The 16,946-nt window shown below is 57.0% G+C and overlaps 1 protein-coding gene across 1 annotated transcript in view; it reads left to right on the forward strand.

Annotated features, from left to right (window-relative positions):
* The window catches only part of KCTD16 (potassium channel tetramerization domain containing 16), a 57,246-nt gene extending 40,730 nt beyond the window's left edge, over nt 1-16,516 (forward strand). Inside the window, exon 2 of the mRNA XM_041489996.1 lies at nt 16,065-16,516. Within this exon, the coding sequence (XP_041345930.1) occupies nt 16,065-16,516 (452 nt within the window). The remainder of the gene's footprint in view (nt 1-16,064) is intronic.
* The last annotated feature ends 430 nt before the right edge of the window (nt 16,517-16,946 follow it).

The following is a 16,946-nucleotide window of genomic DNA, read 5'->3' on the forward strand; positions in this document are numbered from 1 at the left end:
CCACTTGGCTTGGGTCAGATCCAGAGGTTTTGTTTGGAAAAGAAGTTTCCAGAGGAAAAGAACAAAGTCATCCTGAGGAATGCTTTCTCATTTGCCCTTTCCTCAGGCTGCCAGAGGAAAACTCTCCATCTATGCCACGGCTGCTATTGGGTCCCCAAAAATGTAGACTTAAAGCCAGAGTTCCCCTGAAATGAACCAGGATATTAATTAAAATCTGTAATTGCAGAGCTCCTGAGCCAGTAATGATAGGATGTGTGAGTGTTTCTCTGTGATTCCTGTTAATCAAGAGGAGAGCCAAAGAAACAATGCGTTAATCACAAAAGTGAAGATTTCCGAGCACATAATGATTGGTAAGGACCCAACTGCCATTGATTATCCCCGGGAGTTTCACACACTTGGCCTTTTGTGCCTTCCAGAGCCTGCCTGAAACGGAAACCCCCAGATCCTGCTGGGGTGGGCACTGGGGGAGGGCTGGTGATTTCTCTGCTCTAATTGCAGGGAGTTTGGGGCCGAGCTTCCATTGGGCACCTGCAAATCTTGGATGCCTGCCACTGCTACAAAACCTGGCTGCCAGAGAGCCTGGCTGGGAGCAGCCTGGCCGTGCCTGGTGCAGGGGGTGCTGGCTCTGGGCCATCACAGCCCTGCCCAGTGGAGCTGGGCACTGCTCTCTGGAGCCCCTGCTGAAGCTGCCCTCCCTGCTCTCCTGGAGGATGCAGGGCTGCCTGCGGGGCTGCCATTGCACCTCTGCTTCTGCAGTCAGAAACTGCCCAGGTGCCACGGAGCTGCAGCCACAGAGGCTGCCCAGGGCTGGGCACTGCCCTGGGGTGCCCGTGGGGCGAGCTCACAGCGTCTGTGGCATGAGCATGGCAGCAGCACCAGTGCTGAGGACAGCCCCATCCCCGGGCTGAGCAGGCACGAGGAAAGGGAATGCTCAGGAAATCTTTCCAGGAAAAAAAACCATCTCCAGCAGAGCAGCTGGAGAGGAACCTGACAGAACAAACTAGCTGAATCCCACGGTGGGGCTGGGCAGCTCATGGGCACTGCCCAGCTGGGCAGGGTCTGGGCAGCTGTGGCCTTTCCTCAGGGCAGCTCCTCCCTCCAGGGCAGAGCAGCAGAACAAATCCTCTGGCCGGAGTCAGCAGGAGCTCCTGCTGCCTGGGCAGGGTGATGGGTCCTCTCCTGGGTTAACAGAGGCTCTCCTGATCCCTCTCTTCATTCTCTCATCCCGTTTGTGCCTCTGCTTTGAGATGCATTTGTTGAGCAAGCAGTAAATCTGTCACTCCAGCAAGCGCCTAATTGAGCTACTCAGTCCCGGCAAGTCTTTGTTTCCTTTCAGAAGATAAATAAACTCCATCCAGCACAGTATTTCTTCTTCCTTGCCTCCTCCATCCATCCCTTTCTCAAACCCAGCACAACAAGAAAGCAGAATGTTCTTGTCCTGCTTCAGCTGGGCCCCTGCCTTTGGAGGCTGTTTGTGGCCACCCCGAGCTCCAGCTGGGCCACTGCCCATCCCACGTCCCACTTTGGCCTCACTGGAGACCGATGCTTTTTGCTGTTAGAATAATTCTCACTGTCAGATATTTTACTGTTGAGCTCACGAGACCGGCTCTAATGCTGGTTTGGGCCTTGAAATAAATTGCAGCTTCATCAGTTCCAGGATAAATCACTTAATGGAATTTCCCAGATGCTTTGAAATTAAGTTTATATTCTCCTAAAAGAACGTCAGGCTCGTTGCTGTGATGGAGGAGCTCTCACAGTTTACCAGAATGTTAAACTTCTTTCTTTGCAGCTGGAAGTCCAGCTGCTGCTGCCTGGGCTGCTCGGAGGGCTGAGCAGGGTCTCCCTGGGGCAGAGTGGTGCCCGTGGAAGCAGCAGGAGGGTCAGACAGCGCAGATCCCAGCGGATTTCAATTCCAAAGCAGCACAGGCTGGAGGGGTTGGGACACACTTCAAGGGTATTTTTTGCTCTGTCTGACCCCTCTGGTTGAGGGTGGCTGGAATCTCCTGCTCCTGCAGAATGAGGTCACTGCCCAGCAGCTGGGTTCTGTGGGAAGGGTCCCTGGGGGCTGGAGGCAGCTCTGGTGACTGTAACGTGACCCTGAGAGAGGAGAATCTTGCTCCAAGAGCAAATCCCAGTGCTGCCAGCCAACTCGTAATGAGGACATGAAAATCAGTTAAATAAAGGTTCCTGTGGGGTTTTGGTGCCGTGGGAGCCAGGGGAGCTCCGGGCTGGCTTTGGGTTGGTTTGGAAGCGCTGAAGTGCTCGTGCTGGGCAGCCCATGGCTCTGAAGGGGGACGTGCCCAGGCTGGGGGCAGCAGCAGCACGGAGGGCAGGGGGATCAGACACAAAGGACCAGGACCATCCTGCTGGGGAGAGCAGGCCAGCTGAGCCCGCGGGGCAGGGCTGGGGGCCGAGCACCACCGTGCCCTGGGCCGTGTAAACACTGCCCTTGGCCCTGGAGCCCGTGCTGCTGGAGGCACCCAGGGCTGCCTGGGCTCAGGTGGGCTCCAGGAGAGCTGGCCGTGGTGGCAGCGCTGCGTGGGGCTGGCAGGAGCTGTGTGAGGCACTCTGTGTGAGGATGGAGCTGTGTGAGGCACTCTGTGTGCAAGGATGGAGCTGTGTGAGGATGGATGGAGCTGTGTGAGGCACTCAATGTGTGAGGCACTCAGTGTGTGAGGCACTCCGTGTGTGTGAGGATGGAGCTGTGTGAGGCACTCAGTGCGTGAGGATGGAGCTGTGTGAGGCACTCTGTGTGCAAGGATGGAGCTGTGTGAGGCATCCAGTGTGTGAGGATGGAGCTGTGTGAGGATGGATGGAGCCGTGTGAGGCACTCTGTGTATGAGGCTGGCTGGAGCTCTGAGCTGTTGTGTGTGAGGATGGAGCTGTGTGAGGCACTCTGTGTGTGAGGATGGAGCTGTGTGAGGCACTCTGTGTATGAGGCACTCCGTGTGTGAGGCTGGCTGGAGCTCTGAGCTGACTCTGCTTCCCCAGGGTATCAATGAGCTCTGGACTGTCACAGCCTTTCCTTCAGCTCACCAGCAGAGTGTTTCACACAGGGGCTCCCAGACGAGCCCTGGGAAGGGAGGGATGCCCTTTGGGTGTGAGCCCTGCTCCCTGGCTGCCCAGGTGCCATGAGGCCGTGTGCTGGGAGCCCTGGTGGATCTCTGGGTGATACCTGGCCCCAGCCAGCCTTGAGCCCCAGACGGGCTGAGGGGCTGCCAGGGCCAGGGCTGGCAGTGCCCCGTGCTGCTGGGACCCGTCCCTGGGCACAGCCGGAGGGGGCTGGCACACAAATGCCTTCTGCTGCCCCGGGCTGTGCCTGTCCTGCCTGCCATGGCACTGTTCCCCTCGCCCGGGGTGCAGCTGAAGGGTGCCAGGGCTCCTTTGGGCAGGGGGCTCCTCTGGGGTTTGTTCAGGGCACGGGGGCTCATTCAGGGTGGGCAGTGGGTGCTGGTGGGAGCACGTCCCTGCCAGCCCTGCCGGGATTCCTGCGCACTCCTCTCCACGTGCTGGGGCATTTCCATCACTCCCAGTGCTCTCCCTGTGCTTTCATAACCGTTCCAGCCACACCATCAATATTTAAAGAGGCTCCAAGTGCTCATTTCCAGAGCTCCCTGGTGCAGGCAGTGGCTCCAGCTGAGTGCAGCCCTGCGTAGAAAACTTCTGCTGGGCTCTCCGCCCTTCCTTTTCCTTGGATTTGACTGTTATTATGGATATCCTGAAAGGAGGATACCAGAAAACATACATTAGACCAATAACCATATCATAAATATGTATTTGCACTGGAGCGGGCAAATTTATCTGTGGAATGATTTAAAACAAAATAAATTCACAGGCTAAATTATTCAGTGATTAATATTTGACCAGGCACAGTGTATGCAGAGTTACCTTAATCTGTTTGGAGGGCTGGGTAATGCACAGCGTTGTGCAGGATTTTTACAGCTGTTAAATATTAAGGGCCTCTTGGTCATGTGCACGGGGGCCCCATAAATCATTTTGTCTCTGTAAAGGGGCCTTGAAACACAAGTAAATCACTTTGCTGCTTGTTTTATGGCCCTTGTATGCAGCAAGAGAGATATAAAAAGGCTTAATGTGTAAATGAGGCTCTGATTCTGCTGCTTTGGGATCTGTGATGCTTTCCCAGCACCAGACTCCCGCAGGGAGCGTGGCCGGAGGCAGCACACGCCGAGGTGGAGCAGCTCCCTGGCCTGTCCCATGGCCTGGCAGGGTCCTGGCCCCCTGCCCTGCCCCAGCCCCCTGGCACCCCTCACCACGGGGTGAGCCCGGTGCCAGCCCCGTGCTGCAGCCCCGGGCTGCTCTGCCCGTGACAAGGGGTCAGCTCAGCTCAGCTCAGCTCACCAAAGTGTGACTGAGCCCAGCCCAACAGGAGCCTCTGCCCCAGACACTGCCAATGCTGCTTTTAATGTTATTGTTGCTTACTATGTAAGAGAAATCTCTTAAACTCGGTGAAATCCATCAGCTGGCAGGATGGAAACTGCCGGAGCCAAGCTGTCACTGTGATATCATAACTAGAGCAAATGGCTTTTGATTTGGTGATGGCAACGAGACAGACCTTTAGCTGTAAATTATTCATGTACAGGACTAATACAGCAAACATTACAGACCATGCCAAAATACTCCTTGGATATTTGCTATGCTTGACTGCGATGCAGACGAACGATTCCTTTGTCGGCGGTGAATCCCCGATCCTCAGCTACTGCTTATCACAGCACAAATGCAAGTACCCATGAAATGAAATTTCACTCTATTAATTAAATATTTTGTGTTACAGATTAATCTCCCGCGTTGAGTAAGAGTTTGCTCCGTTTTTTGAAGGTTAAATTTGAGAGTGAAATACAATATCAGGCGAGCGGATAAATCCTGCTAGGCCCGGCACCCTCCAGAGCACCCCGGAGCCCAGCAGCCCGAGGCTCCCGGGTGCACAGGGTGCTTCCCCCCGGCACAAAGCTGCTGAGCTGTCCCCTCGTCGCCATCAGTGTCCCCAGGGCCGGGCCTGGCCCAGCCCGGCCCCGCTGAGGCCTGGCGTGGCCCGGGCCGGGCTGCGTGTGGCACCGCAGGCAGGGCCCCTGGCGGGCCCAGGGCACAGCCCCTGGCAGCGTCACCCCGCTGGAGCTGCGGGCACGGCTGTGGGGAGCAGGACGTGCCTCAGGCCGGGCCCAGCTGCCCTGGCATGGCTGACAGGGCTGCAAAGGCACAGGGCGGTCAGCGAGGGCCCGGGGGCACCCAGGCCTGGGCAGCGCTCGGGAAGCTGGGCACGGTCTGAGCAGGAGCTTCTCTCTCTCACTCAGCTGTTGAGCTGAAACATTTACACTCTTCAAATTAAGTTTGGGCCTTTTTGCTCTATTTATCCACCCCATCTCTGTCCTCACACAGGTTCTCTGCTGCCTGGACTGTGGTTATGGCCGAGCAGGGGTGCTGGGATGGGGCTGATGCAGCCCTTGGGGGCCAGACTCTGCACCCCCAGGGCTTCCCCATGGCCGAGCCTGTCCCCCCCTGAAGCTCCAGCCTGGTTCCGAGAGCTCCAAGCACCCGATTCAGACCTCACAGCTGGTCAATAAATAATGACCATAAAACTACAATGAGCCTCTTGACCAGCAGGTCACGCATGCATTTACAGTGTAATTTATCTTTCCTCAGCCAAGGAACTGGGCTGCAGCATTTGGTTTTCACCAGATAAAGCTGAAATAAAGCAATAGGTGAGACCTGAGCAGCTGCTCCCTATGTCAGCATCCAGAAATGACTCTCAAAACCGAGCTCTAGAGCATTTCCTTGTGGCTGGGGGCTGGCTTGAGGAGAGCTGAGGGAGGGCTTTTAAACCATGGGCTGCTGGGGTTCCCACCCTTCCCCACCAGAGAAAGCCCCTTTGCCCTGCTGGGCTCAGTCAGTCTGTCAGACACGGGGTGGAAGGACCTGCTTGGGTTCTGTTTTCTTGTGCCACGGAGCTGCCTCATTCCTTAACAAGCTCCTTCCCTGGCCAAATGACTTTGTTTCTGTAGCTGATTTGATGGCAAAAGGAGGGTGCAGGAGGGAAGGGGGACAGGAAATGTCTCGAGCAATGGGTGTGATTAGGGCAGCTGAACGCTCTGCTTCCCTAAACCTGCAGAACTCCCGGGAGCTGTGTCTGTCTGAGGGATGGGGCCTGGCCAAGGCTGCCCTGCCAAGGCTAGCTGAGCCCAGCTGATTTCTTGGGTGGTGCTGGATGCCACCCGTGAATCCACCTGCTGTAATTACCTTCCATTTTTAAGTCAAATCCCAGAATGGCTGAGGTTGGAAACATCCAGCCTGTGCCCAATCCCCACCCTGTGCCCAGCCCAGGGCACTGAATGCTTCCTGAAGATTCCTGGAGACTCAGGCAGCCCTCACAGGGGGCACAGGGTGCTGCCCTTCCCCAGCTCAGCACCTCCTCATCCCCTCAAACCCTCTGCAGAAGGGAAAAGCCTCTGATCCCAGAGCATTTAGGACTGCCCAGGCATGGGTAACTTAATTGGTCTTGAAACCCGTGCTGAAAATGTTTGGAATAAAGTAGTGTCTGGAGGGTCTCCCACTGCCTGCATTTATTTGATGCAAAAGTGCTTTGCTCAAGATGCTAAATCAGATAAACCAAACCATTCATTTCTGAAAGTTCAATTCACCACTTAGAGGATAGAAAATAAACCAAGCTAAGCCACAGCACCACTGAACAGCGAGATACGGGGTTTAAGGCAAAGCCCACTGTGCCTGGGAATGTTTCTCACATAAATCAAATTTATCTCTGTAGAACAGAAGCCCTGTTTATGAGGTTCAGACAGGGAAAAAATAAGAAAACTTCCAGAGAGGGTGTCTTAAATAGCTCATAAAAACGGAGCATGTGCCCCTATGGAAAGGGATATCTGATAGTCCCAGAAAAGTGCCAGCCCTGCTGCAGAGCTCAGCCCCAGCTGCGCTCCCGAGGAGGGCTCGGGGTGTCCCTGCCTTCCCCCGGCAGCAGCAGCAGCTCCTCTGACCCTGATCGTGCCCCGGGAATCCATCACCGGCGGCTCCTCCTTCTTCCTGGGGGAATCCTCCCCCAGCCCCTCCCGGGCTCTCTGGGGCTGGGACAGGGACAGGGACAGGGACAGGGATGGGACAGGGACAGGGGCTGGGACAGGGATGGGACAGGGACAGGGGCTGGGACAGAGAGAGGGACAGAGATGGGACAGGGACAGGGACAGGGACAGGGATGGGACAGGAGCAGGGGCAGGGACAGGGACAGGGACAGGGATGGGACAGGGACAGGGACAGGGGCAGGGACAGGGATGGGACAGGAGCAGGGGCAGGGACAGGGAGAGGAGCTGGGGCAGGGACAGGGACAGGGAACAGGGACAGGGTTAGTAATTTCCAAAGTAATTGTTTTCATAAGCATCTTTTTCAGCTGGGTGTCTCAGCGGAGCCATTTCTGGCTGCTCTGCTGCCCTGGCCCCTGTCCTGTGCCAGCCCAGGCGCAGCAGCCATGGTCCGTGTCCCTCGGTAACAGGGACATACATCATGTCACTGTGCCCAGGCAGAAGCAGCTGCTCCTACTGGCTCTGCTGCTCCAGCCAGCCCCGGGGGCAGTGCCAGCACGGGGGCTGAACGAGGCAGGGAAGGAATAATAACACGGTGGGCTGATGGCTCCAGGCTGCTCCTGCAGCCTGCCACCTGTGCAGGTGTGCTCCGTGGTGCTTCACAAGTGCTTGGCCAGTCCAAATGGGGGAGACTCCCTTGCAGGCCCTGGGGTACCACTGGCAGAGCTGGCAGAGCTGGTGTGCTCCATCTGCCACCCTCCACGTGGCATCCAGCACGGGCACTGAGCTTTGCCAGCTGGGTGGGTGTGCCAGGATGGGGGAGCCTGGAGACCCCTCCTGGGGGGCTCCTCTCCCAGGAGACAGCCTGGCAGCAGATCCTCTCCTCTCTTGAGGCTGCCCAGCCACCCCCTGAGCTGCCAGGGGGAGCAGCAGGGCTGCATTCACTCACCTTTAGCAATATTTGCTTTGAATTCAACGAAACTCCTCCCACCAGCAGCCTTTTTCAGCAGTCACTTCAGTTGTGGGTTGTAACAGCTCGCTGCCTGCTGTAAAGCTTAATTATTGATTGATAGCCCTGTTATACAGCTTAATTATTGATTGCTAGCATGGTAACCCCTGCTGTGGGAAGTGAAGGAGGGACTGGCAAGGCAGAGGCAGGAAGCTGCAGCCCTGAGGAGAAGGGGACTGCAGAGCCCCGGGAGCAGCTCCTGGGAAGGGTGACTTTTGGGAACAGCACTGGAGCAGAGACAAAGGGACAACGGGAGGATACTCCAAGAATAGCAGATCACTTGATACTGAGAGTAAAAGATGAGAGAGAAGAAACTGGAGCGACTGCAAGAACAGAACAAATGAGAGGTGAAAGGGGTGAATTTCTCCATGTGACGGTGGCACACAGAGGCCACGGCCAGGACCCAAGGAGACACAGATTTATCTACAGGGAAGATGAGGACCAGGTGGGAAATGAAAGGGAAGAGAGTACGGCATTAAATCATTGGGGGAAAAAAAGTGAAACTTGGCCCTTTGAAAAGGAAAGCTGGGTTTGTTCCAAACGTATCCAAAGTAAAATGTCATGAAACGACAGCAGAACTGTAGCTGGATTAAAAACTCCCTTACTCGCTGGCTGCTAGCAGAAGCTCCTCATTTAAGAGCTGCTTATCTCTCAGCCTGGGGATTTCCCTCGGTGCCGTGATGGACTAGCCTGTCAAGCTGTGCCCGTCTCAGGGTGACAGTGAGTGACAGGCTGGCTGTCCCTGAGCTGCCCCTGCCCCGAGAGCTCTGTCCCTGCGGGGGCTGCCCGCCCCAGCACTGCAGCACACCCCCCGCCTGCTGCTGAGCACTTCTTTGGGTTATTTGAGTCTCATGGCAGGATTTGGGGCCCTGGCTGTAAAGCCAAACCAAAAACCAAAGCCATGGTTCCAAGCCGTGCTTCCTGTCCCCAGGGCTGCCGTGGAATAATCAGGGAGCTTGGCTGGGAAGGGATCTTGGAGAAAACTGACTTCCAGCTCATTAAAATAGAGCAATATCAGAGCTGCCGTGCTGGAGTGTTGGAGGTGGAGCCCCAGGAGCTGCCTGTGACCCTTGTGCCTCTCAGCCCTCATCTCTTCCCAGTGCTGTGTCACTGCACCTGCCAGGGGGACAGGGGGACATCAGGAACCGGGCTCCTGCTCCCTTTCTCACTCTGTTTCCTGAGATTTCTTTGCACTGATGTCATTTGTGGTGGGGGTAAAGGGGAACATGCAATTTATTCTCCATTATGTTCAGAGTAATGACAAGTCTTAAAATAGCTCTCAATTAGCGATTGATTGCAATTAATTGGAACAACATAGGCTGACATGATAGCTTCGGATCTCCAGAGCATTTTTGAGTTCATGAGCTCTAATTTCCAAAAATTCAAGAATTCTGGCTCCCACATTACCACAACCATCTGTCAGCAGTTTCTCACACGGGTCTTGGAGAAGCAGGAGCAATAAACACTCTGGCTTTGCTAATGAAAGCAGGTGTCCAAAACGGGGCTCATTTCATGTGAACTGGGGGGCTCCATCCAGGCACGGAAACATCCAGGTATTGCCAGAGAGGTGTGGGCTCCCAGCCCTGGCAGTGCCCTCGGCCAGGCTGGCTGGGGCTGGGCTGGCTCTGCCCTCACACTGCATTGCTGCAAAGCTCTGGCAGCAGTTCCAGAGCTGGGGCGGCGTGAGGAACCTGTTTGCTGCTCATTCAGACTGGTGTGGTCCTACCTGTGCTTTAATTCATGCCTGACTGGAGCATCTCTCTTCACAAGAGGCTCAGCCCACGATCCTGGCTCGCTCCCTGCGCTGTGGCTGTGGCTGTGCTGGCTGAGCAGAGGGCTCTGTGTGTGCACTGCAGGTCAGCCTGGCCAGGGGTCATCCCAGGGGTCCCCAGAGAGCACAAGGAAACCCCTGCTCCTCGGCCCAGGCTGCTTGCTTTCCATCAAACTTCACTTCCAAGGTCTTGAGCATAAACGGAAAGTAACAGAGAGCAAAAGGAGAGGCTGTGTTAAGGTACTGGGTTAATGTGGCATTGATGAATCAAAACATACTCAGAAAAGTCTTACATTTGAGGAGGCAAGGCTGAACTGGAAGAAGGAAGATGCAAATAGTGACAGCTGTGAGTTCTCTGTGCTCCAAACTTACCCGAGCTGGAGTCTGGCAGAACAGAAAGAGCAAATGCTGTGAGCAGAGGAAAACTGAAGTGCCAGGTTTTCATATCAACATCGTTTTCCCAGAGGAAAATACACTGAAATGCCTCAGTCCTGATGGCCAAATATTGTTTCTGTTCACAGTCCTGGGAAAGGGGAGCACCGAGCAAGGGAGCCAGCAGCACTGAGTTATTCCTTCAGGCACTGCTGCTGTACTGGAGTGCTGAGTGCTGAGACCTCAGCTCTTCCCACAGAGCAGGCTCATCTTTTCCTGCTCTCCTGCAGGCAGAGTCCCCGCAGAACCCGCAGTGAAAATCCCAGGGAGAACTGGAGGGGCAGCACTCAGCTCTGCTCCTGCTCCAGCCTGGCCAGGGGCTCAGGGGGGCAGCTGGAGCTGGGGGAGCAGCCTGGGGGTGCAGGGGCACAGCTGGGTTTGGGGGAGCAGCCTGGGGTGCAGGGGCACAGCTGGGTTTAGGGGTGCAGTCTGGGGGTGCAGGGGCACAGCTGGAGCTGGGGGAGCAGCCTGGGCTGCAGGGGCACAGCTGGATTTAGGTGCAGCCTGGGCTGCAGGGGCACAGCTGGGTTTAGGGGTGCAGCCTGGGGGTGCAGGGGCACAGCTGGGTGTAGGTGCAGCCTGGGCTGCAGGGCTCGCAGGGAAGGCTTGGCCCTGCAGTGACGGCCAGCCTGGGGACACCAGCAGAGTCCAGAGCGTCCCCTGCACAGCCCAGGGGGACGGGTGAGCACGGGGGAGCTGTCTGCAGGCTGGGGTGCCCAAGCTCCCAGACACAGCAGCTGCTCCCCACAGCGCCTGTGCCTCACCATGCTGCTGCTCACACTCCAGGCTGCTCCCTCCTCTCCAAATTCTAACTTCATCACATGTTACTTTGAGAAGATCCCTGTATAAATATTTTGGCTCATTTAATATGCCTTCTGGTATTTTAACACCAGGTCTCTTTTTCTTCACCATTTGGGGAACTTATTTTTATTTTCAAACAAATTTGATGCTCTTACAGAAGTTCACTTCCAGAACCAAGTGTTTTAGGGAAGATTGCAGGAGTGCTGATGAAATGACAGTGTGCTGGGGGACTCCTGATGGCAGTGTGTGTGCTGCTGGGCACTGGCTGAAAATCACTGTGCATGAGCAAGACAGACCAGGGAACAATTCTGGGGTTTATATTGGGTTGGCAAGTTCCGAATATTTAAATGGGAAACACTTTGAACTAGAAATTTTAAATTTTAATTTAAATTTCAATTGAATTCAAATCAGATGGCAGCATCCATGTGTCCCCAGCTGCCCCCAGAAGGGTAAGAAATTGTGTGAGCTTCCTAAGGGGGCTGGAACAGCCACAGGCTCTGCCTGTTCCCTTCCTTCCTTGGTTCCCTTTCTCCCCAGCTCCCTGCTCTCCCCTGGTCCCTCTCCCCCACTCTCTGCTGCCTTTGAACATCTGGGAAGGCTCAAACCAATAGTGTTACTGCCAAGTCCTTCCCGGGACTGTCTCACTGAAATTTTACTGCAGATGCTTGATCCTAAAAGCAAATAAAAGCAAATAAATCCCAGGACAGACCCTGCAGCCGTCAGTGCCTGGAGTTTGTCATCATTGCTCAGCTCTGGGTCATTTTATTTAGACTGGGGCATTTTCTGCTGGTAAATCTGGCCCCATTACCGAGGCAGAATGTATTTATTAAAACACCAGTTAGAGCTCGGTCTCTCATCAGTCCCAACCCCTCAATTCCCGCATGGATGCAGACCCAGAGGCGCTGGGCACGCCCCGTGCCTGCTCCAAACCAAAGTGGCACTGCAGCAGCGTCACCCTGTCCTCAGCCCCGGGCAAACCCAGCTGGGACCGACCCAGGACAACGGGGATGTGTCCGAGAGCTCCAGCACTGCCCTGCTGGGTCCCCAGAGCTGCCCAGGGCTGCAGGCACGGCGGTGACAGGGCTGCAGTGGCACCGAGGTGACAGGGAGCTGCCAGCCCTGCCAGGCGGGCACAGTGGGTAATCAGCTGCTGCCATCACAGCACAGAAAGGGAGGAGGAGGAGGCAGCAAAGCCCGGAGGAGAGGTGAAAGTCATGGGACAGGAAGGATAAAAGGAGCGTGAAACAGAAATAAATCAAACCAACAACAAAGCCCTAAAGCAGAAAGAGCAGGGAAAGGAATAAAAGGTAAGAGGACAGCACAAATGGACCAGAGTGGATTGAGAACAGTAGGAAAATGGCTCAAGTGATGATCACAGGCTGGGAGGTTGGTACAGCCACACACGTGGAGGTAAATGAGCATCTGGATACAGAAAATATCCCTGTCTGCCTCAGAAACGGGCACCAGATGTGCCTGGGCTGTTGCCTGGGGACATTGTCCCTTCCCAGCCCTGTCACCATCCCCAGCCTGCACACAAACCTCAGGACAAAGGGCTGTGCAAGCTGCAGAAACTGGACAGAAGGAACATTATTGTGAGAAGGAGCCTGCGAGGGCAGAGCTGTGGAGGGCTCAGTCCCATCCCAGGGAGTGCCCTCCCAGAGCTGCCACTTCCACTCCAAATTCAAGAGGAGTAAAAATGAAAATGTTGAGATTTCCCAGAGAATGGAAATTTGTAACATTTGTTCTGAAATATGACAACATTGTATTTCTGGGCACCGGGCCTTGGGGCACTCTTGGACCCCTCTGCCCTTGGGGTGGCACTGCCAGCTGGGGGGCAGAGGGATGGGATAATGGGATGGGATTGATGGGATGGGGGATGGGGCGGGATTGATGGGATGGGATGGGATGGGATGGGATGGATGGGATGGGATGGGATGGGATGGGATGGCATTGATGGGATGAGATGGGATGGCATTGATGGGATGAGATGGGATGGGGGCCTGCCCTGTGCCCCCAGGACTGTCTGTGCTGGGCTCTTCATCCCAGGCTCAGCATCTCCCAAGTCAAACCCTGATCAGAGGTGTCTGAGCGGGGGGAGGTCCCTGGCCCATCTCTCACCATGAGAACTCTTCAGTGCCTTTGTCAGTCTGGTTTCCATCCCAGCTCCTCCCCAGCTCTCCCACAGCACCTGTCCTCCTGCACGGGGATTTCCCATTCCCTCCTTGCAGCCTGGTTGGGAAAGAGGGAGAGGAGAAGGGGAAAACTGGGTGGCTGCTGGCTTGTGTGTCAATTATACATCAGAGGCTTTGCTGCTGCTTCAGAAGCTTCTAATAATAATTATTATAATTAGGGCACTGGGAGAGAAATGTGCTGAGATCAGGGAGGAAAGCAGGAAAGCCAGGCCAGAATTAATTAGCCACTTTTATCTAAGAATCTCAAAGCATTTAGACATTAATTAACGGGTGCCGTGGTTAAGTCAGCGATGCTCCTTCGCTGCCGCCGTGGTGCCGGCTCGGGCTCAGCCCCTCCTTGCCCAGCCGGGGCTGCTGCAGGCATTCCCCGGCGCTGCGGGGCACAGACACGGCTCCTTCATCCCCTGGCTGTGCCCCGAGAGCTGCAGGAGCCCCGGCCGGGCAGGGGTGGGCTCTGCAGCCGGGCACACCCCGGGCACCCCGTGCCCGCGGGCAGCAGAGGCTCCTGCTGACCCATCCACCGTGCCATGGCACCTGGGGCAGCAGCAGAACTGTTCACTGGGGCAAATCCTCTCTGTCCCCCGGCTTACCCGTGGTGCGCCCATTGTTGGTGAATATTCATTAAGTGAAATTAGCATCTAATAGGTCTTAATTGACTTATAAAAACCCTGTTTTGTGGTAATGAAGCCTCTGCTGTAGCTGTGCCTGAGGCAGCTGGTGGGTCCCTGTGCCCCAGCTGCCACCCGGCTCCATCCCTTCTGCTTCCCCACAGCCCGGGAGCTGTGCCTGCCCCACCCCGGGAGCGTCCCCAGCCAGCTTGGAGGGACCCGGGCTGTGGGGGTGTCCCTGCCCCTGGGGACTGTCCCTGTCCATGGAGGGTGTCCCCCTGCCCGTGGTGGGTGTCCCTGTCCATGGAGGGTGTCCCCCTGCCCCTGGGGACTGTCCCTGTCCATGGAGGGTGTCCCCTTGTCCGTGGTGGGTGTCCCTGTCCATGGTGGAGGTCCCTGCCCATGGTGGGTGTCCCTGTCCATGGGAGGTGTCCCCCTACCCGTGGTGTGTGTCTCTGTCCATGGTGGGTGTCTGTGCAGAGCTGGCAGGGGCTGTTCCCTGGTGGTGTTTCCATGGTCTGGGGGCTGGCAGAGCTGGCAGGGGCTGTTGCCCAGTGATGTTTCCATGGTCTGGGGGCTGTGCAGAGCTGGCAGGGGCTGTTCCCAGGTGGTGCCTCCCATGATCTGGAGGCTGGCAGAGCTGGCAGGGGCTGTTCCCCAGAGGTGATTTCCATGGTCTGGGGGTGTCAGGGCTGTGCAGAACTGGCAGGGGCTGTTCCCCAGAGGTGATTTCCATGGTCTGGGGGTGTCAGGGCTGTGCAGAACTGGCAGGGGCTGTTCCCCAGAGGTGATTTCCATGGTCTGGGGGTGTCAGGGCTGTGCAGAACTGGCAGGGGCTGTTCCCAGGTGGTGCCTCCCATGGTATGGAGGCTGGCAGAGCTGCGCAGAGCTGGCAGGGGCCGTCCCTGCCAGCAGGATGGATGCTCCCCGATGACCTGTGTGCAGCCCAGGGCAGAGCTGCAGCTCCAGCCAGACCAGCCCCGTTCTCTGTTGTTCCTCCAGCCCCTGTCCCACCTGAGAGACCCTCAGGGGGTGACACTGGGGACAGGCCATGGCTCCCTGTCACGGTCAGAGTGGGGCTGCAAAGCCGGGTGGTGCCTCTTGTGGTCTGGGGGTGTCAGGGCTGTGCAGAGCTGGCAGGGGCTGTTCCCCAGTGGTGTTTCCATGGTCTGGGGGCTGTGCAGAGCTGGCAGGGGCTGTTCCCCAGTGGTGTTTCCATGGTCTGGGGTGTCAGGGCTGTGCAGAGCTGGCAGGGGGCTGTTCCCCAGTGGTGTTTCCATGGTCTGGGGTGTCAGGGCTGTGCAGAGCTGGCAGGGGCTGTTCCCTCGTGGTGTTTCCATGGTCTGGGGGCTGGCAGAGCTGGCAGGGGCTGTTCCCCAGAGGTGATTTCCATGGTCTGGGGTGTCAGGGCTGTGCAGAACTGGCAGGGGCTGTTCCCAGGTGGTGCCTCCCATGATCTGGAGGCTGGCAGAGCTGGCAGAGCTGGCAGGGGCCGTCCCTGCCAGCAGGATGGATGCTCCCCGATGACCTGTGTGTCCGTGCTGGCTGCGCTGCCGTGGGCACGGAGCCGCTGTTGCCGGTGCCAGCTCTCCCCTCGGTCACGGACTGCTGCGGCTGGGCAGGGCTCCAGCTGGAAAACAGAGCCCAGCCCTGCGCCGCAGCATCGGGAACCGTCACTGTCCTGGGCTTCCCTGGCTGGGCTCTGCAGGGGAAGGACCCGCTGTCCCCAGGGGCTCTGTCTGGCTGTGCCCAGGCTGCTGGAGGGAGGCAGGACTGCGGTGTGGGGAGGGAAGGGGATGTTGGGGGATGATACCTGCCACGATAGAGGCTGGCAGTCCCAGCTGGCTCTGCCGTGGAGCCTCGGAGCAGAAACGGTGCCTGGAGAAGTCAGGGGGCTCCGGCTGTGGTTGCTCAGTCGGACACTCACTGGTGGTTCCTCCCTGGGGATCTCTGCAGAGGTTTCAGCCCACGCTGGGTATGGAGCAGCACACGGCAGCGGGGTGGATGAGGAGCTCCAGGCTAACGGGGATCTGCTGCTGCTGGGCCCTGGGGGAGCTGTGCTGGCATTGTGGTGATGTCCAGGGAAGGTCCCTGCGAGGGTCCTGTGGCCCTGGCTGCCCTGCCGGCCCGGGGGGGGCTCAGCAGCCTGTCCTGGGCTGTGGGGGGCTCTGGAGCTGCCGTAACCCCGGGCTCTCTGTCCCCCTGCAGGCGAGCCCTCCCGCTGGTCCTCGTCCCACTGCGACTGCTGCTGCAAGAACGGCAAGGGCGACAAGGAGGGCGAGAGCGGCACGTCCTGCAACGAGCTGTCCACGTCGAGCTGCGACAGCCAGTCCGAGGCCAGCTCCCCGCAGGAGACCGTCATCTGCGGGCCCGTCACGCGCCAGCCCAACATTCAGACTCTGGACCGGCCGGCCAAGAAGGGCCCGGTGCAGCTGCTGCAGCAGTCCGAGATCCGCAGGAAGAGCGACCTGCTCCGGACTCTCACCTCCGGCTCCCGCGAGTCCAACTCCAGCAAGAAAAAGGCAGTCAAGGAGAAGCTCTCCATCGAGGAAGAGCTGGAGAAATGCATCCAGGATTTCCTCAAAATCAAAATCCCAGACAGGTTTCCCGAGAGGAAGCACCCCTGGCAATCCGAACTGCTGCGGAAGTACCACCTTTAGGCTTCGGGTGGGCAGAGCACGACCTCGTTACGCTAGAGCCACATCCCAAGTGACACAGCAGTAATTCCCAATAACAACTACTCGTTAGGTCGCCAGAACCAAAATCCATCTCTAGTACTGCCTAATTCGCCTATTTCACCTTAACATTTCTAGTCGTAGGGGAACGATATTTTTGCAGTCCTGGAAGCACAATGACAAACGCTTTTGTTTGTAAACTTGGAGTCTTACACAAGCTGAAAACCTTAAGGGCACAACCAGGCCCACCCCAAGGGACGCTCGTGTGGCCCCGGAGCAGGCAGGGCACGGGAGGGCTCCGTGCCCTCTGCACCCTGCTGGGGGCACGGTGCCTGCAGGGAGGAGCACAGCACAAAGCCCCAGCTCTGCCCCGGCAGTTTAAGCATGTGTATTTATATATGTGCATATATATATG

The sequence above is a fragment of the Pyrgilauda ruficollis genome, unplaced genomic scaffold (assembly GCF_017590135.1).
Source record: "Pyrgilauda ruficollis isolate IOZ18807 unplaced genomic scaffold, ASM1759013v1 scaffold97, whole genome shotgun sequence".
NCBI classification, from domain to species: Eukaryota; Metazoa; Chordata; class Aves; order Passeriformes; family Passeridae; genus Pyrgilauda; species Pyrgilauda ruficollis.